The sequence below is a fragment of the Epinephelus fuscoguttatus genome, linkage group LG1 (genome assembly GCF_011397635.1).
Source record: "Epinephelus fuscoguttatus linkage group LG1, E.fuscoguttatus.final_Chr_v1".
Taxonomy (NCBI): domain Eukaryota; kingdom Metazoa; phylum Chordata; class Actinopteri; order Perciformes; family Serranidae; genus Epinephelus; species Epinephelus fuscoguttatus.
The window spans coordinates 1,502,390-1,528,524 of NC_064752.1; the positions used below are offsets into that span (position 1 = coordinate 1,502,390).

At 42.4% G+C, this 26,135-nt stretch overlaps 1 protein-coding gene across 5 annotated transcripts in view; it reads right to left on the minus strand.

Moving 5' to 3' along the window:
• The window catches only part of pcbp4 (poly(rC) binding protein 4), a 228,425-nt gene that overhangs the window by 71,366 nt on the left and 130,924 nt on the right, over positions 1 to 26,135 (minus strand). For all 5 annotated transcript variants that reach the window (XM_049586328.1, XM_049586319.1, XM_049586335.1 and 2 more), the window contains one exon: positions 15,307 to 15,423. In XM_049586328.1, the coding sequence (XP_049442285.1) occupies positions 15,307 to 15,423 (117 nt within the window). The remainder of the gene's footprint in view (positions 1 to 15,306; positions 15,424 to 26,135) is intronic.

A 26,135-nucleotide genomic window follows, 5' to 3' on the forward strand; every position in this document is an offset into this window, starting at 1 on the left:
GTTTAGACTCAGTTTGATTGGTAAATGGATGTTTCATATAAAACACAGCTTGGCATCGAGGAAGCTGTCATGCAACCTATTAAGTTGGAGTGTGTTGCTAGGAAACAGGTGATATGCTCAGCTATTACTATTAGTGAATAAAGGCAAACATATAAATTAATATACAGTTTTATATCAGAGACTTTAACTGAGAGTCAACTACAAAACAAGGTCTTAAAAAAACTGACTCCATCTAAAGAAGTGACAGAGACAGAGAAGTTTTGTGCTTTGATCAATTACACACACACACACACACACACACACACACACACACATTATGAATACATGGTGAAACAAAAGTAAAATAAAAACAGAAGCAGTGTAATAACTTCTTCTCCTTCTCATCTGTTTTACGTTATAACTATGATTATTATTATCACTTAAAGGGATAGTGCATCCAAAAATGAAAATTCAGCCATTATCTACTCACCCATATGCTGAGGAACGCTCTGGTTAAGTTTTAGAGTCCTCACATCACTTGCAGAGATAGGCGGGGGGAGCAGCTAGCACACCTAATGGCTGACTGTGCCCCAGATTCAAACGTCCAAGAACACAAAATTGAATCTACAAAGTATCTCCATACTGCTCGTCCGTAGTGATCCAAGTGTCCTGAAGCCCCGACTTAAAAAGTTATTGGAAAAACGTCATATGAACTCTGTTTTTAGCCTCATTGTAGCCTGTAGCTCTGACTGCTTCTCTGTGCTCTGCGCTCACATGTGCGTGCCTGCGCAAGACCAGCGACAGCATGAGCTTTCATGCTCACCCGTGTTTACATCACGTGACATGTGCACCGCAGGGGGAGACAGCAGTAACCACAGTCGCTAAAAGATAATTTGCACTATGGTCTTTTAGCAAAGGACAGCCCAACATGTCTGAAGACTTTGAAATTGAGAAGGAACAGCATTTCTTTGTTGAGCCGTATTTGTTTGAGCCCGAGTATACGGACGGAACTCTATTGGACGAATCGAGCACTGGAAACCTGGTGGTGTAGTTGTTTCAAATGCAAAGCAGTGCCAACGGATGAGGAAAGTCTTTGCTGCTCAGACTGGGAATCGGCAATGCCTGCACTTGAGAATCTGGACATCAGTACTGACGAGACTGCTGCTCTTCAGAGACCATGCATCACCGATGACCCTGAGCGCGCACACATGAGCACAGAGAAGCAGTCAGAGCTACAGGCTTGTTTTTCCAAACAACTTTTTATGTCGGGGCTTCAGCATACCTGGATCACTACAGATGGGCATGCTGGAGATACTTACAATTTTGTGTTCTTGGACGTTAGTCTGGGGCGCCGTCTGCCATTAGGTGTGCTAGCTGCTCCCCCTGCCGATCTCCGCAAGGGATGTGAGGACTCTTAAACTTCACCAGAGCCTCATATGGGTGAGTAGATAATGGCTGAATTTTCATTTTTGGGTGCACTATCCCTTTAAGACTTTTCAATCATCATCATGTTGCATCAGAACTGAGAGTGTTAGGGTGTTTTTACACTTGGTCCTTTTCAGCACTCTAAATGGACTCAGAGCGGTGACTCATCATTTTCTGCACATATGTGAACACTCGGGGGTCTGAGTTTGGTTCGCTTCAAGCCGGCAGTGCAGTTCACTTAACCTGTGCACTGTGAAATGTAGTGTAAAAGTTAATCCCTAATCAAGTAAAAGTGTTGTACTGCATAAGTTGATTAAGTGACAAAAGCCATATAACCATCATATAACCATGTTTTATGTATAAGCTCTTATAAAACTGATTGAGATGCACCTGTATGTGTTAAAGCATCGTTATACATGTCAAAGTGTTAACAATACAGAGTTATGCGCTCACATTGTACCTGATTACCTGATGCACATTTAAAGGTTCACATTGCATAAGAGCACAAGGGACTGCATAAAGAAAGTCCCTAAGATTCACATGTTTTTAAAAAATAAAGTGAAAGCAAATCCAGATCTAAGGGTGGGAGATTTGGAAAAGTGAAAGTGATTACACCATTAAAAACGGGCCTGTTCATGATTGGACAAAAGGAAAAAGTTGCCACCAATAGATTTGGATTTGAGTGGGAAGGACTAATGAAAAGAGGTGGAGACTCTACCCAGTCTCCACAAGCATAAAAGCGAGTGCACTAAGAGCAAGTTTTCAGTCCTGCTCCGGAGCTTGACTCATGAGTTGTATGTGTTGAAGCTTGTGAACACATTAACTCGATTGCATCGGACTCTGCCTGTCTCCAGTGTTTCTTTAAGTATTAATTAGATGAACCCAAGGTACTAGATCAACATCAGAGGACAACTGAGAAGCAACGTTGAGGACAAGGTCGGGAGCCTCCAGGCCCAATTCCAGGCACCGATTTTTGCCTCTTCAGAACACACAGCGCTCCAGGTTCACTTTGCTCTTTGCCGTTGTGTTCAGCCCTCTAGGTCACAGGCTGTTGACCTGGGACGCCTGAAAAAACAAACACCCTGCCAGCCTGTAAAGGACGGGGAGTAGTTTGGTCCAAAGAAGATACTGCACGTCTCCAGATGTGAAATGTGGAATACATCAAACAGCAACAGTCTACAGCACAGAAACACTGAGGTTCTCCTCCAGTTTTAAGTTCATTAGAAAGTAAGGGGCGTCCTTTTTCAACTGGTACACTTTTTGGTGCACTTTAAGAGGACTGAGTTTGGTTCATTAAAATAGGACTATATGTGGAAACACCCTTCATGTTGCATAACTGCAAACTGCACGTCTGTGGAGGCTCACTGCCTTCACTGCATAAAAAACACATTATCTCAAAATTAGGACACAAAATCTTGTAATTATGAGCTCCTGATATAGACAGGGATGACACTGCCATGTGCTTCTGTTGTTGTTGTTTAGTTACACAGCAGGCGCCAGAGGATATCTAGTGTGTCATATGCAGATGTGAAAGGCGACTGCGAGGCAGCGATATGTGGCGGCTGCAGAATGAGAACAGGCTGGATATTTGCTGGTTATTATCTTCAATAGCTCCGTGTCAAAGCCTCCATTTCTCCCAGTGTTTGGATATGCTGTAAAAATAATTCAGGCAGATGTTTCACAGTTTAACTCAACTGAAAATTATTAAAAATGACGATGCAGTTGAGAGAGCAACAGACTGAATGTCTGTCCAACGTGCACAGTTAGGGACCGTGGTAAAAGTGCAATATGACCCATTTTAATATTCAATCATTTTGTTGTTCTTCAACATAAAAATAACAAACCACTGCTGTTATAGAGAGCGGCACTTTTTAAACAAATTCCCAAATTTATTTACAACTAATATAAAACTGTCCCCAGTCTATTTGTCACCCAATGAAATAATACATAAGCAACCCCAGTTTATTTACAGTCCAAGTCCAGTGTTACAAAATAAATACGCATAAATGTCCTTTCCTCGTCTATATATCCGCCAATAATATCTTTTTGTATAGTTTTTTAAATTACTTTATATCTGTGCTTTGATTCAACTCCTCACGCAGCCCGTAAATGTAAATATTGTGCAGCTCAGATGGAAACATTTCACAACAGCACAAAAAACAATAAAAAAGCGTGGCAAAGAACTCCTCCTCCTCCTGCCTCTGTAAGGTCGCTGCTCCTTCCAGTGAAAGGTTAGCGCTGATTGAACAGACAACTTCCTCACTTGTCTGTCACTCCTTTAATTCGAATGCAGATCACAGGCTGTATTTGCCCTGGTCAAACGTCTCTGTCTGGCTCTCTCTGTCACCGACTCCCTCTCTGACCTCCACTCTCTGTTTGTACATCTTTCCCAAACACATCCCCCTCTTCCTCTCTTTCTCAGCTGTGGTCTTCATAATGTGATGAATAGACAGCATTCATACGTCAGGATAATAACAAGATATATTCTGAAAGCTCTAAACGTCCTGAATGATTTGGTTGCATTTCACAACCACATATTTCAAAGTGAATTGAAAAGGCTTCACAAAGGCATTCACACATTCTCCAGTAAATGGACTCACTGAGACTGAAACATTCCTGCATCCTCTACGTGTGAAAAGGAGTGACAGCAAACCTGCAGGTTGTCTCTAAATATTTATATAATATTTGCATTTCATGACACTGTACTAGGGTCATAATGTGGTTTATATCTGAGGTAGTCTCTATATACACACTCTACATTCAGCGAATATAGAGTCTGTAGGCAAACCCCGGAGATCTTGTCTCCGGAAGAAGAGCGGAAGAGCCCTGGTTTCCGGTTGCAGGCTGTTTGTAGTCCGCGTGATATTGACCAATCACATTTAAGCCGGCTGCAGTTGTTGCCAGGTTAAACGCTCCGTGTGGTGAACTAACGAGGCGGAACATAATTGGCGTCACTGCAAACTCTGAATCCATCGCAATGGTTCAACATATTTACCTATATATAAACGGAAGTCGGAAACGGAAATTCGCCTTCTCCGCCCAAATCAAACCGGAATGCCATAAAATTGGAAGTCAGACGCTGAATACAGCCGATGGGTTCCAAGAATGTATCTGAGGCTGTTTAGTGCTGACTAAGGCTGTCAAATGAGTCAATGTTTTCATCGCGGTTAATCACTGAATTTCAACAGTTAATCACGATTAATCACACTTTTATTCGCAGGCCTAAAATTCCATAATTTTGCCTTTTTAAATCAGCTCTGAAGTCCATATTAACAAGGTGAAGCAATTCTTACAGAGTGTTTGGATTGGGAATCAAATTAATGCAAAGAAATCTACTTTATGATGTTGACTTTTAGATTTAGTCATTTCAAATCAGAGCTGCACTGCACTACAACAGTGTCGTCCAAGAGACAAAATGGCAGCACATGCTTAACCCTTTAATTTAACCCTCTGAGACCCACAGACTGTAGACACATTTGTGTTGTTTTGGGGGGAGACAGCCGGTCAACAGTATATGCTACATAAAAGTTGTATGACCTGAAAGCTGGACACTTGAAGATTCTCTTAAGATGCAGCTAAGGCATAAATCTTTAATAAACACTGCATGCAAACGTGCATAGTTTGAGTCCAAAACTGTATGGGACTAACATAAACTGTGAGGGGGAGACTCGTAGACACCCACAGAACTCATTTTCATTCAAATACCTTAAGGTGAGAGGTGAAATTTTTAGTGTTATTTAGCCCCTTTCCTGTGAGGCGAGCATAATATGGTTGATACCACTGGATTCTTTAGGTCCTCTAGTTTCACTGGGACCAGTACCATCATTCTAGCTTAAAAACTCAGCCACCTACGGCCTCTGAGAGACGGGCGGTGGCAAAAACAGCAGCACACCATTAACACAACAAAAAAAATTAACGTACGAGTATGGGTTTTTTTATGTTACATTCTACGTCACAGATGGGCCGTAAACAGTAGAAAAGGTTAGTAAATAGTAGAAAGCAGTATGGAGGTCACTGACAACGTCATGGTGGTGACTTATATTTTAAATCTGTAACTTTTAGAGGCTCTCTTTCAAACTCAGCGCGCAGACTAATTTTGAATGTTGACATAACGAATGACAGACAGTATTTTGTGGCGGTGCATCATTATATTGTGCCGGCAAAGGTGCCTCCAAACTTTTTTTGAATGAGGGCCAGATTAGAAAATATGAAAATATCTGGGGACCAGCTGCTTCCTGCATCACACATAAAAAGAATCAAATGAGACAGACGCAACTGTTTTATCTTTTAGTGAAAAGTATTCAACTTTCCAACAGTCCTGAAAGCAGCAGTCCTCACTGTCATCTTTACACCTCTATGCAGTGGCCATGTCTGCTACTGTACCCAGCAGGACATGGCTGCTGTTAGGTAACCGTTCGTTTGCTTGTTTACGGTATGAAATCACATTAGTTCTGCCTGCACAGCAGTGGCGGCTGCTGGTCTTTCAAACAGGGGAAGCTCACTTTAAGTTTACATCATTAAATGTGTCATATTATAGCGAGGCAGTAACTTATAAAAGGAACATTTAATTGAAGCCATTTTTCAACCACACTCAGGCCACAGCAACACACACCTCAAAGATTTTCAGATGGGTTTAACGGTGAAAATAAGCTGTATGGCTTATGAAAATAAGGAACTCCAGACGGCACTCTGTCAGAAGACTCCACTCGCCGATGCCAGTGTGTATTTCCAAAACGCTGTCAATCACAAAGGGGTTCAGCCTTTTAGACAATTCTTCCAATCATCACGCAGACACCGAGCGTCCTCTGCCGCCTACCGCTCCATCAGGTCCCAGGGAAGCTGAGCCTCCCTGGAAGTGACGATTTTGTCCCATTTATCCAATGAGCGTCTCACTTTGCTGCATGAAACAACCTGCTCAGCGCTGTCTCATAGGAATGCTTGGAGGCTCCGCGTCCACCGTGCTGACACGAGAATGTATGACAGGGAGGTCGTGTTTGAAAACTGGTGATAAACAGCTGACATTTGAACAGCATCGTCATGATGTGAAACGCATCCTAGCGCACGTTTAATGCAATGCAAATTCTTATTTTAATGTAAATTCAATAGTGCATATTTGACCATTTCATCCATGAAATTTCAGGGGAAGTTCAGCCTCCCTTGTTGTCTCAGAGCAATCGCCCCTGCTGCAGAGTTCCTACCTTGTGCATGTCCACAAACTGTATGATAGTCCTGCCATTATGGAGTGAACGGAAAAAATGCGAAGTGATGTGAAATGTGTTGTGGGCCACTTATAGTAGACTTTGAACATCGAGCCAGGTGCTGTTGAAAATCAGTCCGCAGGCCACGATTGGCCCCCAAGCCGCACTTTGGACACGCCTGGGCTGATATTAGCATGTTAACCCAGGTGTCTTACTGCCATCACCACTGATCACACACACAGTCATTTGACCTGGATGGTGAATGCGGGTTGTGACACTGTGAGCCAGATGTTAGCAGGTGTTTGTAGTTTTTTTGGGGCGGTGGAAAGGGGCTTGAGGAGGCAGAGTGGGCGCCACAAATTACCATCCTGCCTCTAAGGAGATGGGAGAGTTCCACTGTGTTTTTTTGGCAAGGGTGGTTTTCAGAGTTACTGATGAACTCAAGATACGATATGAGCCACCACCTGACTTCCTGTGTGCCACAGCAGGAGGCTGGCGGCCAATTATTGAGCCTGACGCCTGACAACCAGCTTTCATCATGTGGAAGTGGGCGTGGTTTTAAACTGATAAAACAATCAACGCGACCCGGTCGTTCACACAGAGCGGTGTGTGAGTAAGCTCCAATTTGTGTGATGATGTCAAGATCCCAAAAAAATGCTCCCAAACCTTGTCTCTTTGTCTTCAACCTCTTGAGAGACTCCGTGAATCAAAGCGCCGCCTATAAAAGGTGTATGAAGTAACTTCCTGTGGTTCAGGTTTTAATCAGTTTTTAGCTGCACCATCCTGCAGAGTCTTCATCACACAGCTTCACCTCTCTCCAACCTCCGCCGTCCCTTCACCCATCTCCACCCTTCAACTTTACTCCATTCTTCCATCTGTTAAAACTTCTGTTCTTCATTGTCCATTAAGCAGAAAAAGGCTCTCTCACTTTTTAATTGTGTCCCCTTTTTCCCCTTCAGCAGCTCTTCCTGTCTCTTTTCTTTTATTTCCTAACTTCTTCCCTCGCCATCTCCCCCGTTTCTCATTACATACCATCTCCCCCTTTGGCAGCTTAAATCCCCCTTTTCCTCTCTGTCTTCTCTTCCTCTCTCCACCTATTCTCTAAGACTCTCTACTGCTCCCTTTAATTAACTCAGGTAATAAATAGCAGCCTAAATCACCTGGTCTTAATACGACTGGTTCAATCAATTAGGCCGCGTCGGACTCGGGGCGTCGTTGCATCTCAAATGTAAATAGCGGCGCCGTCTTGTCTGAGCTGCCCATCAGATGAACGTGATCTGAATAGATGAGTCCCCTCCTCCTCCTCCTCTTCCTACTCCTCCTCCTCCTCCTCCTCACCCAGCACATATTTATTTATATCACCGTGTCGTTCTTTTTCCTGTTTTCTTGTGTTCTCGTCACAGTAATTGACAGCCGGCACTGTCCCACACATGCAGAAACTGTTTCCTGATGTGAGGTGTGAGCGAAGCTGTGAAACGTTCTGTAGGGCGACAGAATCTGAGGGCAGAGAACAATCTGATTTTCTTGATCCTGGTAAAGTTGACGAGTCCAGCTGTATATGTTTTCTGCAGGAGGCTGATGATGCTTATAGGTTTTTCTTTTCGTGTGCCGTACGTCTGCTGAGACCCAGGTGTGTGTGTGTGTGTGTGTGTGTGTGTGTATGTGTATGTGGCTGTGGATAAGAGAGATGGTTGAGGGGTTGTTTTGAACGCTGCTGGCTGCTGCTTTAGTCCCCGGTGTGTTTCTTTTGATAAATAAAGACATATTTTCCATCTATATTTCTCTGCAATTCAAAATAAACTCCAGCGGAGAGATGAACGAGATGTGAAATGACTACAAGCTCTGATGTTTTTCTCTTTTTCTGTCTCAGTTTAACTCTCTGCTCTCTGTCTCTCATTACACATTTTCTTTAATGCTCTCTTCTCCTCTTCTTGATGTATCCCCAACTTATTTTAGTTTTTCTTTCAGTATTTGCTGCTCACTTCTTTTTTTCATCTTTTCTTTCATTCTCCTTTCTTTACTGGCATCCCCACTGGACATTAATTCTTCACATGTATTCAGTAGGGCTGCAGGATATAAGGAAAAATGCGATAATATTGTTGAATATAAGGATTTTAATTACGATAAATAAACAGATATTAAAGTGTGCTCAGTTCTGCCTTTTTCCTACTTTTACAGCACTGCTAAATTAGACATGTCTTGATACCATAAATGTATTAGTCAAACCAGTACCAGTCCATGATTCTTGATACCTGATTCAATGTCAAGGTGAAAAACAAAATAAATCCTATGTCCTTAAACATACACTCCTTATTAAAGACATTTATATTAGAATAAATCAAAATGTTATTATTAATCACTGATGATCCGTCTCTAACACAAAGTGCTAGTCTGTGTGGGTTCATAAGAGCTGTGGCAAGGACACATATATTAATGTAAAGCCTACAGTATAGTAACATATGTCTCTGTAATGTCTGATGTGACGCCTGGTCTTTGTAGCTATTTGTCCTGTCGCTCCGTCACTATGATTAGTCCGAATAAAGCCAGACTTTTAAAGTCCATGAAAACATGTTAGTCCGACTGAAATCGCAGTAAATCAAATTACTCAAAGTGGGACTAACACACCCAGATCATGTGACTGGGAGCTGAGTTCCTCCTGCATGTATACAGTCAAACTGGCCGAGGCGCTCTGAGCATGCTCCACAGTTTCCGCCCCGGGCTTTGACCCGGAAGTCCAATAGCATTAAATGTGTAAGAGAAGAAGAAGCCGGTAAGAACATGGAGAAATCTACATCCAGAGCCGTGACTTTTTCCAAGGAGACACAGTTCATGCTGTGTCCGCTGAAAGAGTTAAACATTTTAAAATACATGGGCAGGAGGAAGACACGAAATGGTGATTGTTTGGTCTGTGACGTAATAGGTCAACAGGAAAAAGGTCCAATACTAACAAGCTGAAAGGGGGCATATCTCCACCTATCGTAGAGGAGTCGCACATACTTGGCTCAATAAATGGATTCCCCTCCTGTGCTTGTATACTGGTATAGTTGAGCTGTAACCGTAGCTCAACTTAAGTGTGCATTTACTGAGAGATGACCACTGCGTTTTATCTGTCAACTGTCAGTGACCAGAAAAAATTTCAAACTTGCAGCGCTCAGCGCCTCGTCATGCTGCTGCATGTGTAAACCCGAAGCACTCCCGTTGCATTAACAAAATACGAAACACTTTTCTTTTCAACAAGTTGAGATGCAACAGTCGCTGTAGCTGCACATGGCACCGTCTTCCAAGTGTTCTGCAGTGCTGGTGGGCATTCTTCTTCTTCCATTGGCATTCAACAGCAGACTAGAACAATTGTAGGCAAACATGTGGCCCCATCACATCAATAACTGCAACCCCAGTACCGGAGAAAAACAAGTACCATCATGTTTTTAGAATTTTGACATCAACTTGGTACCAAAGTATCAGCTCACTGGACGTCCCTGTGCTAAAACACAAAATTTGGTTCGCAAAAGACGATTAAAAAAAAAGTTATACGGTATAACCCTCATATTTATATGCATCTGTTTTCTGCAACTTCCAGATTCCTTTAATTTGTTTTAGCATTTTGTTCTAATTTCTCTGTCTGTATCTGAGGAAGAAAAAGTTAAAAATATCATCAGAATTTTCTTAAAACTCGCTGTGACATCTTCAAAGGGGGACAGAGGGAACACAGAATGACAAAAGCTGTGCCCTTCATTCTGTGAGAGACACTGAGACAGCAGCAGGTTGGACTCAGTGTTGGACTGAAGACACTTGAGCAGGACAAAGACTTGAACCTTTGTAGGTTTCATGACGGATGCTGCACACACACTTTCTCTGATTACACTCTTAATTTAATCCCTTCATCACACTTTTCCTAATTCTTTCTTATAATCTCTCTTTTTCAATCTCATTAACTTTACGTGGCTCCGACTCTTTGCTCATCTCTGTATCTCCTTCCATCTCCCTCATCCTCCCGACTCCTTAAACCCTTCGTCTCCAATCTCCTGTGTGCCCTCATCATCTTATTCCCTCCATCTCTCACACTCTTCCCTCATTCCATGTTATTTTAATCCTTTCAGCAACCCATCTACCACTCTCTAAATCTCTGTCCACATTCTGCCTCCATCCACTCCTCTCACATTTTATTTCCATCTCGTTTTCTTCCATTAGGATCACTAAGATTTAAACACCAGCTGCCTGGATTTAATGTCTCAGCACGCGACATGTTCCTAAACGACAAACAAGACGCTCCAGTTCTCTACAGCCAAAACCACTTTGGTTAATTCAGCCCACATGGAGCTGCGATAATTCTCCTTAAACAAATCAGCAAATTTCTCTCAGATTTGTTTTTCTCTCTTGCTTTAACCCTTTAACATCCAGTCGTCCCCTCCAGATGATTTAAGATTATTTCAGATAACAATGTCACATATTCTCTTCCAGTATATTCCAGCTCTTTACTGAAGCTACATGATGTTTATGCTAAATGACAAAGAGTTGGTCTTTTCTATGGCTGCATAATTCCATTAAATGGAAATATCCATGATGTACTGCACATCATGTTTCACTTTTCTTCAACATTCTTCCTGAGATACGTAATATCTTTGGATCTACACTAATTAAAAGAAAGTTCTGTGGGTTTGAAGCATGTTTGGCTGCACAGCGTGAGTTTGTAGGCAGGACGCTGCTGCTGGTTCAGGGGGTTTGTTAGATCTCACTTTGTATCAACATCAACAACAACTTCTTTTTTCTATTGATGTCATATCTTTGAAGACGGAGTGTATTTAAACACACATCACATGTCGGAGCGCCGCCATCTCTCCTACATAATAAGCACAAGCCTTTGACACTGAGGACCAGGTTGTCATCCTGTGCCCCGAATCAGATTATTGTTGTGATTAAATATTGAAAATATTCACACGTCTTCTTAAAAACAAGATTTACTCTGCTGGATTTTCCTAAAGAACAATGTATAGACTCAGACAGCAGTGACTCCTCTCACTCATCACTTGTGACCCACTCTCGGTGTGTGGGGGTGTATTTATCTGCAGAAACATCTGCCTGTAATTTCTTCTTTTCTGTGTTTGGGATGTTTATGGGTGTGTGCCACGACAGCGCTCAGGTGAGGGCGGGGCTTTATAAAAGGAAGTGGGCAGGTGCTAGAAAGGACGCAGCAGACATCCAAAAGACACAAATATAGTGAGGCGAAATGTCAATCTAAAATTAGCTTTTACTTTTACTTTCACTAATGAGCGTGTTTTCAAACAGTAACCGACAATCCTCCACAGTGTACCATCAGGTGAGTGTTGGTTATGATATTTAGAGTCATAATCCAAAAGATTTTACTGAGAGTCAGATTCTGTTTTTGATTCTGTTTACAGTTGGCAGTTTGTCAGCAGTAGACATTCAACATTTTTATATTCTGTAATTAATTACCTATACTAATCTAACATATCTATAATAACCCTACCTATAATATGATATATATCTATACTAATTATGCTAATGAGGAAATGTTGCATGATTTAGTTATGGCAAAAGATGGATTTCAAAACAAATTTAAACTCTAAGATCACCTTTCTAAGTTGACTAAAAGCCAAACTATAGTTATTTTCTGATATTGACCCGATTGTTTACATAATTTATGCTAATTATGCTAATAAGGAAAGATCACATGACCGCACCGTGGTAACAGGTGAATTTCTGATCATCACAAACATGGACTTAGACTCTCAAATCAACTTTCTATGTTAATCAGAAGCTAAATCAAAGCAGTTTCTGATTGTTTTTTTGTGTGTGTGTAAATAATCAGCTTATTATTTTAATTACACAAATTGTCAAACACCCAACTCTTAGCAACCAAGTTGCATTTCATCCACCAGGCCTACAGGACACATTTCAATCATAAAGTTCATAGAAAACATAATTGAACTCAAGAAACTTCCAGTAGAATACTAGGGTTCTTCATTGTCAGTGGCAGAGTCCGCCATCACCGCAGTGAATTCATATTGCATTTATAAGCACGAGGGACTGACAGGAAACGATGCAGCATGTTGTCCAGTGTTACTGTTTATGATTTGTGATGACTGTTTACTGATCACTCACCTGCAGCGGGATCAGAGCCTGAACACATTACTGCTAATGCTAACACAACATCTCCCACTGCTGCTGCTTCACATTAAAATACTCCTTAGCTTTTATTGTGAAGCAGTCACAAGAAACACAATGTGTGTGTGTGTGTGTCACTGCAACATGTCCTTACGTCAGCACGTCAAATGCAGCAGCTTGGTCATTGGCTGTACGCTTCAAACTATGACGCTCAAGGTTACCTTCTAGCGTCAGTTTCAGAGGCGTCAGTTTCAACTCGTTACATTCAAAAACTTCTGTGCTCACATGAAACTTCAGTTTGGGGACCAAAACTACTTGTTTGGGTTTAGGAAAAGATCATGGCTTGGTTTAAAATGATGTTGACATTTGCTTTGACTTGGGACCTGGCCTGTGTTTGGTTTGAGCGACCTGTCCACCATGACCTCATCATGCAGATTTTCTTCGTCTTTATACTAGGTCAGCTGCTCTGACCGTCTGAGGGACCGAACACATGCCATGTATTTAACCACCTGGAAAACACCAGGTCGGGCGCTGGGCGCAACGTTAACAAGCACCGTGTCAAAGCCTGTTCACCTGAAATCCTGAGAGCAGAGCTGGTCTTCTTCCAGGAGCTGTTTATAAGTGTGTAGGCCTTTCGTCTGTGGGACAGATGTAAAGCTCTGGGTAGCCCTGCACTAATGTGATGCAGCATGTTGTCCAGTGTCGGCTGTGATTGGTTGTTTCTCTTCAAATGACTTGCAGTGCATGCTGCTGCAAAAGTTGAACTTGGTTTATCTCAGAGTGCATCGCTCTGGTGTTTGAGCATTCCTCTACATTGAAAACAATGAATTTGAGGGCGCAAAAACGCAGCACCCTAATATTGCTGTGCATGACTTTATATTGGAGTTAGTTAGAAGCCTGGCGTGTCTCATACAGCTGTTAAAGTGTGCCTTGTGCTTCTGTACGCTGAGGGGTGTGACAACATGTTGCTATTTGACGACCTGGGAATGGGAACAAATGGACATTTAGTTGTCATGGACTAATTGAAAAATCAGGAGCAGCCACAGTGAGCTGTTAAATGAAGAGCTGCAGGCGACTCCGCAGCAACATAACCAGGTCCTTTTACTGCACCCTGCTGTTGTGTGGAAAACTTCTGTCTGAATGCAGCATGAAATCAGATGGAGGTTGTATAATTATTACTGACCGACGTCTTTATGAAAACCACCTGAGTTTGTTTGGCTGCACTGTAAACACAAACACCTGCTGCTCTAATGATGGATTTCTGACAAAGTAGCTGGTTGCTGTAGTATTTAACCACATTTGCTGTTACCACGGCAACCACAGGGACCTACAGATCAACCAGGACTGAAATCTTGGGGATTAAAACATTAACAACATCACCATCTTTCCCCTGACCTTACCCAAGAGCTTTGAGCTGCAGAAATGAAACCATAGAAACAGGACTGTCGATGTCACGATCCTCATTATGATAAAAAGTGACTCCAAACCAAAAATATATAACCTGATGACCTATTTAAAATAAACATAACATTAAGAGTTTATGTGCATGAGATACTTTTTTAAACCACATATTGAACTTCTGAATTTTTGTTTAATGTTCCTTAAATTGTAGAAGCAAGAAAACAAGTTCTGAATGAAGGAAGGATGCAACAGAAATCCATCCACAAAGAAATGGATGGAGAATAATGTGTGGAGGGATGAATTCTCAGTTCACTTGTCTTTTGCTCCTCTGTTTGGCGCCTGGACGTGCACCGTCGCGTGTTGTGGCACAGGTACACGCATGGCCCCAAGTGGCAGTCCTAGTGTGCCTACCTACACATCGTTGTTTGTAACAGTTGCAAGGAGGAAAATAAATTATACATTCATGGATAAGGAAAATTTAATACTTCATAAAATCGCGATTAAGACTTTTTAAGACCCCGCGGACACCCTGTTACAGCTGCTGGAACAATACTCAGGTATTGGAGGTCAACAAAACCCCCAGAAATAAAAGAATGGTCTGACTGACTGGATGACTAACGGTGCTCAGGGACCAATCTGGGGGGATTTTTGGAATTATTTTGAATTGTCTGGGGGCCTGGAAGTGTGTGTTTTTGTTTTGTCTTGCCCTGCCTATGTTTTGTATTATTAAAAATTTATTCTAATGTGTTAATTTATTCAAATTTAATTCTGATATCTTGATTGTTTTTTTGGCAGACTGGGACTTGTGAAGTACCCGCCCTGCTTGTGCTGTATTTTTATTTTTGTTTGTCAAGACTGAACGTCTCATTTGATGTGTAGAACTGTCAATCTAACCAAAATCAATAAAAATATGAATTATAAAAAAAAAAGAAAAAAAGAAAGAAATGGACGGAGGGTGTTCATGTCATATCCCTGAGAAACAATGACTTGTGTTTGTGCGTGGGTGAGTGAGTGTGTGTGAGGTCAAAAGATCACATCAGGCATATAATAAATGGCTCCCTGGCAGAGAGCAGCCATGTTGCAGAGGAGGTAAAGGTTAGACACTTCACTCAGAGCAGCTCGGGAACACCACTGGGAGCTCAGAGCTGTGTGTGTGTGTGTGTGTGTGTGTGGTATCTACCTCCTCCAGTTTGAACGTGATCATGGTGAAGGCTCTGAACACGCAGTCCGTCTGACCCGTGATGGTGATGATCCTCTCTGGACAGGAGCCCTCTGAGATGTTGATCCTCGCGCTGCTCTGTGGGTCCAGACAGAGATGGAGGAACAAGGGAGGGAGGGGAGGGCAGGGGAGAGACAGGAGGGGAGGGATTGTGGGAAATTATTTTAGGGAAGGGGAGGCCAGGAGGGAGGGAAAGGGGGAGGTAAGGAAAGGGAGAAAAGGGATGAAGGGATAATGCGAGGGGAGAGAAATGAGGAAAAACGTCAGGAAGGAAGGGAGGCAAGTGGGGAGCAGAGTGGAGGTGAGTTAGGAGGGAGGGAGGATGACAGGGAGGGAGGATGGAGGTTAATGGAGAGAGGAAGGGGAGGGGAGGAACACAGGAGAGAGAAAACACATTAGTGGGAGGGAGGGATATGTGGGCCAAGAAAGAGACGAGGAGGAGAACCATTTTTCGCCACACTGCTCCCCGCTCCCTAAAGGAGATTCACCTGTGATGCAGGAGGAGAGAGGGATTACGAGGAGGCTGGAAGAGGGAGGAGAGAGGAAGGAAGGGAGGCAGGCCGATGAGAAGAGCAATGTAGTAAATCAAGGTTTTCAGGAGAGGAGGTAGACGGGGGGAGGGGAAGGAGGAAGGAGAGCAGAGGAGGAAATGAAAAGGTGGTGAGAATATTGCGGGAGATTAGGGAGAGAAAGATTAAGATGATTTTGACGAGGAGGAGGAGGAGGAGGAGGATGGAGGAAGATGGGATTCAAGCCCAGGAAATGAGAGGAGAGGAAAGAGTTTGGGTAGAGATTTATTAAAAGGAAGAGGAGGAAGGGTCGGAGGTGGAAGAGCAGGACAGGAAAGTGAGGGAAAGGATCAGGAGGAGAGGAAGAGAGAGACAAGGTGGTGCAAATATTTGAGGAGAAATAAGAGGAGAAGGTGAAGATATAGAGAAGGTGCAGTAATAACCATACGAGGATGGGCGGAGAGGATGGGTGTCAGGAGAAAATTGAAGTGTGAGTTAGAGGAAGTATAGATAAATAGAGACCATATGAATCAGAGACTGGGGCTCAATCTGCCGGGGATTTAGGTTTCACTCTCTTCTGGGTCTTCTTCATATTTCCAGGACGAAAAGTTTTTGTCTGTCACTCATAAAATAGTTTCTCCATAAAAAAACAAAGCATGCGCCGTTTTATTTCTTCTAACAAACTGTAAATTAACATTTTGACACTGCTCTCTCCATTTTTGACTTTCATTACAACCCAAAATAAACACGTTCAGAAAATATCGCTCCAAACAGCCCGGGCGCATTTTCTAAGAGCAAGAACAGCAGCTTTAAGGGGAAACAAAACGACCATTTATAGATCAATTATCAATATCATCGCTGCTTGTTATGTCGACTTTGTGAAGAAAACTTTGTATTTCTCACGTCTCCACAGTGAACAACGAATCCAAAGACAAACATTCACACCTGTTTACAAACTCACACACAATTCAGTTAAATCCTGTTTTCATCGACTAATATCACAAACCCCAATTTAAGGAGGGCTTCACAAGATACAGCAAAACTTCAATTAAAAGCCCAGTCCCTTTCACTAGCCTGGTGTGGCTACACATTTTGACAAATAAAGGCCTGTCTCGATTCGAGGCCTGATCTGGTGCCAAACAGTTCATTTTTTGTAGTTCTTCAGATGTATAAAGCCAGGTTGTCGGCTACCTCAAATTATGTGTCCGTTCCTCCATTAACCTGGAAATTATTCATAATCCTTCAGTCAGTAAGGGTCCTCAGATCAAAAAGGTTTTTCACAAAAATAATCTCAGTTGTGAGGATTGTTTTAACAGGATAAAGTGGTGTTGTGTCAGCATGACGCTAGGGCCACACTGCCCGCGGAAGCGCCGCGAATAGCCTCGAAGCGCCGAGAAGAGAAGGCAGTTTCCTTTCGGCGCCCATGTTAACCAACTGTGTCGTCCACACTGGCCGCGCCGCACCAGGAAGCTCCGCGGCAGGCTCACGATTTGCAGCGATCAGTTCGGCGTCTGGTCTATTTTCTGCACGAGCCGCGAGTGAATCTGACAAGCCAGGCAGTGAAAAACAAGAACTGGGAGCAGAATCGCTTGTCGACGGCGTGGAGAAATGTGCGTCTGATGTGAACGGAGGTGCTCCGGCGCGCGCAAGAATTTCGGTGCGCTGCGCTTCCGCGGGCAGTGTGGCCCTGGCGTGACAGGTGCTGTCACGCTCTCTCTGATGTGCTGTCTGTCAGGAGTAGATCAAATGAATGACTCATAACTGATATATTACCTGAAGCATAAGTTTTAAACAAGTAACATTCAGACTGCTTCAAATAAACAATCTGTATATCCTGATCTTTGCTGAGCAACAGTTTTGTGTGAAAGGAATCAAAGGCCTGTCCCTGTTGATTTCAGTGTTTTAAGCAAACCGCAGCTGGCTAGTTAGCTAGCTAGCTTGCTAATTCCATCATGCTTGTACGCTAACGTTACTATGGTTACAGAAAACGAGCCGAACAAAGATATCACTCATCTGATGACAGCAATGTGCTTTCCTACACTTTAATAACAACGTGTTAATTAGGCCTGGGACGATCAGCGATCAAATCGTATATTGGCGATTGGAGGGTTGCCAGGCAATTTGCTGGATATCGAGGCGATTTTGAGAAAAAAAAGTAAAAAAAACAGCGCTCTACCGTGCATTAAGAAATGTTTTTTGGGAAAATACATGACTGTCAGAGAAGCCCCGTTTACAAACAGACCTACAATCCATCTCCTCTCCTCTCTCTCTTCTCAGCGGAGGGCGCCCTGTCACTGTCAGCGTGCCAGCATCTCTTTGATCCGAAGTGACACAGCCCGTTTGCTCATGCTTCGGGGTCATTCAATAGAGTAATTAAAATAATTAATTAAAATAAAATAAATATTGTTTTAATTGCTTTCATAAATTCCTACAATGTTGCGGCACTGCTGCCTTTGCAGGTTAAAAGTTAATGATAGCAACTTGAAGTGAGGAGGAGCAACACATCTTTTACATGTGATGCAAAATATTAAAATAACGTGGTAGTGATCAACATAAGACATGTGCCAAGGCCGTAAGTAAATAGTAAATAGTTCCTAAGTACATGCATTTCTCCTAAAACACATCAGTACAAACAGTCTAATGCACAGCTGAGCAGTGTGCCTGGGTAAGCATGTCTGTTTGAGCTCTAGCGGAGCTGAAGGCACACTCAGGGCGAGCTACTCGTAGGCAGAAATATTTTTAATTGTAATGTCTCACTGAAAATGCATGTGTCTGGGAAGCACAGAGTAAACGACTGGATAAATGAGACCTGGATATAGTTTTGCTTGATTCAGTTCATGAAGAATGGAATCTGTGTTTATCATGAAGTAGGGTTGGAACAGTACGACATTTTACCGGTACGATCTCAGAACATATTGCAGTTTCATGGTGTTACAGAATTTATATCGTTATTAGTCAGAATGATCCTTAAAGGAATGAGAACAGAAGGGTTACTGTTAGTTGAACTAATGTTTTATTACTATAACTGAAACCTGAAACCATTTTGTTGGTGGAAGTTTGCGCAAAATTATGAATTCAAGGTAACACACAGTGAGTAACTGATAATCAAAGTATTTACGTATTCTTTTGAAATCTACATTATTCCAAAAACAAGTCAATAGAAAAGTTTCTCTCTGTACAGTGAGAGCACAGTTGTCACTTCCATTTGGATTTAAAACTGATTTTCAAACCCTGCGAGCCTCAGTGCTCACTTTGGATTTATTGCTCTGATCTGAATTTTTTGGTTTGGCTGCTCATCTTATTTTTTAAATGTGTATATGATTCCAGTGTGAACTGGTCTCAGTCCTAAACTGACCTGCACGCACAAAAGAAAATGACAGACAGCACATGCAGCACGCTGTCGCACAGAAATAAAGATGGAGGCCACTGCAGTGTGTTTTTACTGTCTCATTTCTAAGTTGAAAAGCAGTGAATTCATGAGCAGATGATAACAAGGACGAGGAGGAAGAGAGACAAATGTTTAATTCAGGTTTTCTGTGGAGCGATGTAGCTACTTCCGTACGGAGGTGTGTGTGGAAACAGTCACAGTCAGGAGTGGTGGGATCCCAACCTGAATGGCTTCACTGAGACAGATTTCATCCCAAATTCCAGGATGTCAAAGACAACTCTTAACCACATCTGTCATCGCTTCTCCTCAAGACTCTCGCAGCAAAACCCTCAGCTCAGGCAGGCCGACTGTGACTGATGGAAAGTCACATACATTCAGATCTGACTGCTCAGACTGAGGTCGCATTTTCAAAAATACAATCAGACCTGTATCTGATTTATGAAGTGGCCTTAATCAGAACTGACAAGATGGGACAACATCCATGTGATTTGTTTTGTTCACACAATTATAAAACAAACAGATCTGAGTGACGAGTGATCCAAAAAATCTAAATGACATCATGAAGTTAACGGTGATTTGTGCAGAGCTCTCTACGCTGACTTCACCTCATCACTGAGAGACAGATGATCTCCGTGAAGCGTCAGACCCATCACCCAGTGCTCTCTTATTCAACACAATGTCAAGAGAGTCACTCACATTTAAACCACTCGACATGGTTTTTAAAACCAGGAAGAGTTTTCAATATTGGAGAGAAAACATTATGAACAGATGCGACAATGAGCAAAGACTGAGAGTGGAGTTGTTTGTCTCTGCCTAAAATATTATTTTCAACCTCAAAGCATTCGTCCTTCTCTGAGTTTTCTGTTGGTGAACTCAGCGCTCTGTGAGTGTGTGTGTGTGTGTGTGTGTGTGTGTGTGTGTGTGTGTGTGTGCATGTGTGTTACTGGATGAATCACTGTCTTGCAGCAATCAGCCTTGTCTGTTTCACTTACAGCTGATTTCTCTATCACTGCACACACACACGATCAAAAGAACAAGAAGGTCGTACAGGACCTATTGTTGATATCGGAGGGTGCATCTTTGTGTGTGTGTGTGTGTGTGTGTGTGTCCGTCTTCTACATATACTCCTGCAAACATGTGCCTCTGTAGGATCTCTTAACCACAGCTATGTGTGCATTTAGTGTCTCTTAGTTTTTAATGTGTTCCTTTAACTGACCCTTCCTAAGTCCCGCCCCTTTTCTCTCTGTGCTCCATTAACAGCTGAGCAACCTTTGGCAGAACTTCGGTCAACTTTCCCCTTTCCTGTTATACTCACATCTGCTTTGTGCTATGTTGAAAACCAAATTTTATAGACCACTTAAGATCCAGTGTAGGATTTAAGGGGATATAGTGGCAGAAATTGAATGTAATATATAATCAGTCTGTTTTCTTTAGTGTTTAATCACCTGAAAATACGTAACGTTGTGTTTTCGTTACCTTAGGATGAGACGATTATATCTACACAGGGAGCAGGTCTTTGTTTATGGAGAAAGCCGTGTTGCACCGCCATGTTTCTACAGTAGCCCAGAATGGACAAACCAAACACTGGATGTAGATAGAGACATTTGCGTAGTCAGAAGCTCATCTGTGATGAGAGTGTCGGAAAAACACTGATTGTTTTTTTTTTTTTTTTTTTTAAATGTGAAACTGTTTTATAAAGTGTTTCTACAGCTCTAAATCACCTGGGGATTGTGTACGCACAAAACAAGGCCTGAAAAAGGTGTACGCCACTTCCCACGGAAAGTTGGGATCTCTAAAAACAGACTTGATGCTCACGAACATTTTAGAGATGGGAAATCGGCGATATAAATGTTGAGGTGTAAACCTGATTGTAGAAACTGTCAAATAGTTTTTGGTACACGCAATTTTTGGCTTTTGTCTGTACAAACATTTTTAGTGTGTCCACGCCTGCAGCTTTTTCTCAGTTCTTTATTTTTCTTACTTCTCCCCTTCACGTCTTATTTTCAGGACTTAAAGTGGCTTTTGTCTTTTCACGATTTGATTGACTGAAAAGCCAACAGCACATACTTGTGCATAGTTCAGTGTTGGTTGTGTTTTCCTGCCCTCAGAAGAAGCTACTGAGTTCTTTCTCCCTGTGATCGTGTTGTGTTGTGTATGTTTGCATAATGTGATTTTATTTTTCAGTGTGTAAGTGAAGGATTTTAAACATTCATTTTAATCCTGTTCTCTGTAGCGTACGTGTGCATGAATAAGAACATACAATATGTTTGATGTGTATGTCTGTGTTCTGTATACAAGTCTTCTCTAAACGACACACCTGCCGGCTGCTGGGCTGGGTTTGTGTGATTGTGTGATTGTGTGTGTGTATGTGTGGGAGTGTGTATTTCTTTTTGTGTGCATATCAGTCAGACTGCCCCCCTGTTGTCCCTCATACCATCCTCTATAGAAACAGTCTCCTCTCATTGATATGAAAATAGAACGAATGTGCTCCCTCTTTATGAGTGTGTGTGTGTGTGTGTGTGTGTGTGTGTGGTGATAAAGCAATGATGGAATAATCTCTCCCGCTCTCTCGCCATTTATTATCTCAATAAAAATACATTAGCTGCAGTCTCCCTCTCCTCCTCAATCTGTTTATTTATGTCTCCACCCGCCTCTATCTATCAATCTGTCTACCTGTCTACCTACCTACCTATCTATCTATCTATCTATCTATCTATCTATCTATCTATCTATCTATCTATCTATTTCCATCCTTCCCTCTAACTACAGAATGTCCTTCCATTCATCTCTCCTTCCTTCCCCCACATCACGTTCATTATTCTCTTTTTTATTCCCCTCATTATCCCTTCCTCCATTACCACTCTCCTCACCACTCTCTCGTTCATTCATCTCTCCCTCCCTCCCTCCATTTTATCTAATCAGTCTCATTATCATTAATTCATCGATACGTCCCCCCCTTCAACCACTCGTCCGTCTCACTGTCTTGCAATCACTCTATCTATCGTTCCCCATATCCCTCTGTCCTTCTTGTGATTCTCCTACTTCGCCCTTGTGGTATCAGTTACCCTCTCCAACCTCCCTCCCTTTGTCTTCCTCCTTTCCTTTCCTTCATCCCTCTGTTTCTGTCCTTCCTTTGTGAAATCCCTCCCTCTGTCCTGTTATCTGCCTTAAGAGCAGGAGGCAACCTCCACGGCTGAGAAATGAAGGGTGTGTGCTACAAACTGCAGTTCCTCTAATGGCCACTTGAGGCTGGCTCCAAGAGCGAGTCAGTCCCCACAGACCCCCATGTTAAAGTCTCCAACTTTAAAGCAGAAATAAACATGTTCACAGCCTGGTACAAAAAACATTTCTGGTCTTTATAACTAATTTCAACATTCATGACGACTGTACGGGGATGAAGTTTTATATGACTCAGCTGTTTACATTTCATTAAGGCTTAAAGTTAGGCATCATTAAGGATGGGCCTTTGTGAGTGACAGGAAAGTGCCGTCTGTTTACAAGTCGCTACTGCTGCGCCAACATTGGTTAAATTACATAACCATAGCGTAACCTCAGATCAGAGCTCCGATTTTCTGCCCGAGTCTGATTTGGCCCGGCCCGACCTGCTGCGTTCGGCTGAGCCAGGCTGTAATGTCTCATTATTCCACCGGGATTCAGTCAGGTCGGGTTCTTGCCAATTTACTGGGGATCTGTTTTTAAAAATCAAAACTGGCAGTTCTCGTGTTTAAATGAAAGGAGTTTTGATGGACTGAATCAAGAGGCTCTGGCGGACCTGTCATGCACAAGACAACTGACCGCTGGAATAAGAGAGTATGGAGAGGTAGTGTGAGGAGACATGCCAGGCCTTAGCTTGTGATGAAGGTTTCAATATTAGAAATATATATATAATAACTCAAATATAATTTCTTCTTCTTTTTTTTTTACCTGTTGAAATTCAAATTTTTAATCGGACTCAGGCTCAAAACGACTGCCATGGCTCGGGCTTGGACAGAGTGATTGGTTGCCCTCTAAGGCGCCCAGTGTTCAGTTTTAAGCCAGTTTTTAACTAGTAAAAATTAGCATTAGCATCATCACAGTTAATCATGGCTGTAAATGCATCAGGCTATCCAAGCTAACAGCTAGATTCAGGGCTAGCTCCACCCTCCCGTTCAAATATGGTCATTTCTGACTCTAAAAATCAAAGATGGCGACTCAACACTTCAAAGCAAGGGTCCACAATGCAATGGGTGACAATATGGTGGCTAAAACCATTATTTTATAGTCTATGGTTAAGAGCAGCTGAGTTCCTTGTTCAGCTTCTCTGTGGAAGAACAAACATCAGGAGGTCATCAAGAGATTTGATGTGGGACTAGTCATCTTCACTGGTTTGTTCGGGCTGGATAATGACAGAAACACGAGTTTTGGGAGGAAATTCATGATTTTTCATTTGTTGAACCCGGAATAAAGTACAAAGCCGTTTAAATTAGAAATGTAATATTATTAACTATGAACAGCATATAAGAAGTTATGTTCTTGTTCCGTTCTGTTTGGTAACAAAGAAGCTACTGCGAGCAGCATGCTAACTTAGCTTAGCACAAAGATTGGAAACAGGGAAACAGTTAGCCAGTCTGAAAGAAACAAACTCCACCTGCCAGCACGTTAAAGCTCACTGATCAACGCATCCTATTTTCTTTCTTTAATCTATTAAAAATCTACAAAGTGTTAAAATAACAAAATGCCGTTTTCAGGACGTTATGTGCCAGACTTTTTTGGGCCTCTGAGCAGTTACCTGGCAACCAGCAAAGCCTTGGGAAAGTTACAAGAAATACATCAGACAAACACACACCTGGTATTTCACAAAATGTCATGGCTGCGCCCCCTTTGGGCGAAAGAAAACCGAAGATCCTACTGATGTTGATTTGACATGTGGTGTTACTGCAGCAGCTTTCTACTCAAGCTAATGTTAGCAATCTTATCGTCGAATATTTGACTGACATAATTCTGAGACTCCAGCCTCCAATAGTTGGAGTTTGACACCTCTCTGACATTATTATTGATGATTATGACTCTAACAAAGGTGGGATTTATAGCTCTGCATTAGTTTTATTTGTAACAACAAACAATTCAGCACAATCTGAACCAAGTTTAAGAGTCTGTGTCGACGGCAAAGGATGCAAAGCTTCTCTATTAGGCTTCGTTTAAAAGCATCATGTCGAAGGGTTTTTTGTTTTTTAGTTATTTAGTGATGCTAAAACACAGTTTCAACAAAACTCCATATTTTTACAGTGACATTAGACTCACAAGTCAGTCTTTAGACGCTTTGCTTAACTAAAGACTGATGTCTTTCTCCCTGATTTTGTGTTTAGATGGGCGGATACAATTTCAGAGTTTAAAAAAACTCCCTACGTTGCAGAACCAATAGTAAATCTGCAGGGCGGTCCTTCGGTGGCTCGCTGAACTCTTGTGCTCGTAAACATAGTCCGACTAGAAACACGTGTAGCGGTACAAAATGGCTCAAGTCGCTGTAAGTCCTTCATTTCCACAATCTTGTGGACTGAGCACACGTTTGATGAAACAGAGTTTAATCTCTCGGCATCCATTTTCAAGCTCTCTGTGTGTTTGTTTCCTTGCAGACAAGAAAAGGGGGAGCGCACATTTCCAGGAGGGCGTGTCCTTTTCAAAAATGCAAGAGGCGTTGCTTTGTTGCCGGCTGTTTTTGCCGGTGTGTTAAACACACTTTAGAAAGGAGATCTCTGATTGTCTGGTGGCGAGACTAAAGTGACGCTGACTGAAGCTGAACTAAAGCTAAACAGATGGAGGAATCTTCTAAACTGATTGTGTTGTTCACTCACTGTGAGAAACTAGCTGTTCCTTGTTGTTTGTACTCTTTCCTGTTCCTGTCTCCCCTGTCTCCCTGTCTTTCCTCCTCCTCTCCATCTTCTTCCTCCTCCCCCTCTCCGTCCTGTTCCTCCCACCCTAATGAGTGAGATGTGCAGCAGTATGCTGTCTTGCTGTTGCAGCGTGGGCCTGTTGTCTCCATTACTCTTCATTTGGAGCGGAGGAAGGATGGACAGCCATGTCATTCAACTGGATTACTCTGCTCTGTTCTGCTCTATTAGGGAGTCATGCTGCCAGAGCGTGCGTGTGTGTGTGTGTGTGTGTGTGTGTGTGTGTGTGTGTGTGTGTGTGTGTGTGTGTGTGAGTATGGGGGCTGGAAAGGGTCATGGAGGACAAGACACACGTAGATACGCTCAAGTGATTATTTACTGAAAGTACCTCATATGTACATCAATGTGTGATTTGTGCACATGCACGTCTGTGTGTTAGGAGTCACATGCACACACTCAAGTCATAGGTATGTCTGTGTGCGCATCCTGTAACTGCACACACACAACTTTCAGACAGGGATGCAGACTGATTGACAGCATTGATCTATGGATGACTGGGTGATTGTTCCAGTATCTGTCCAGCTGCTTTATGCTGTATGAAAGGCTTCTTCTTCACTTCATGAAATCTCTGCAGCATCTGAAGGCAGCAGCACTGACATGTTGATAAATCTGCAGCCTCTGAGAAGCGCCACGCCGGAGCTATGATTCTGATGCAACTCGTACATGGTCACACAGTTCGGTAACTAATGTTACACAGCGGTGTTTGTGCTGCAGTGTGTTTCAAGGATAAAAAAATGAGATGCTAACTTTGCATTAAAATAAAAAAGATGAGCGCTGGTAATCAGACGTGTCCATTAAAAAAACAAAAACAGAATATCAAGTGATAATGTAGCAGCTGGGGTGCAATGGTCCATCCGTCGATTCAACGATCAACGATCCAATATCACTGGGTGAAAACATTGATCCATATCATTATTTCTAAAATTCTGTCACCATCAAACAGCACCAGACGGATAATGGTGATCA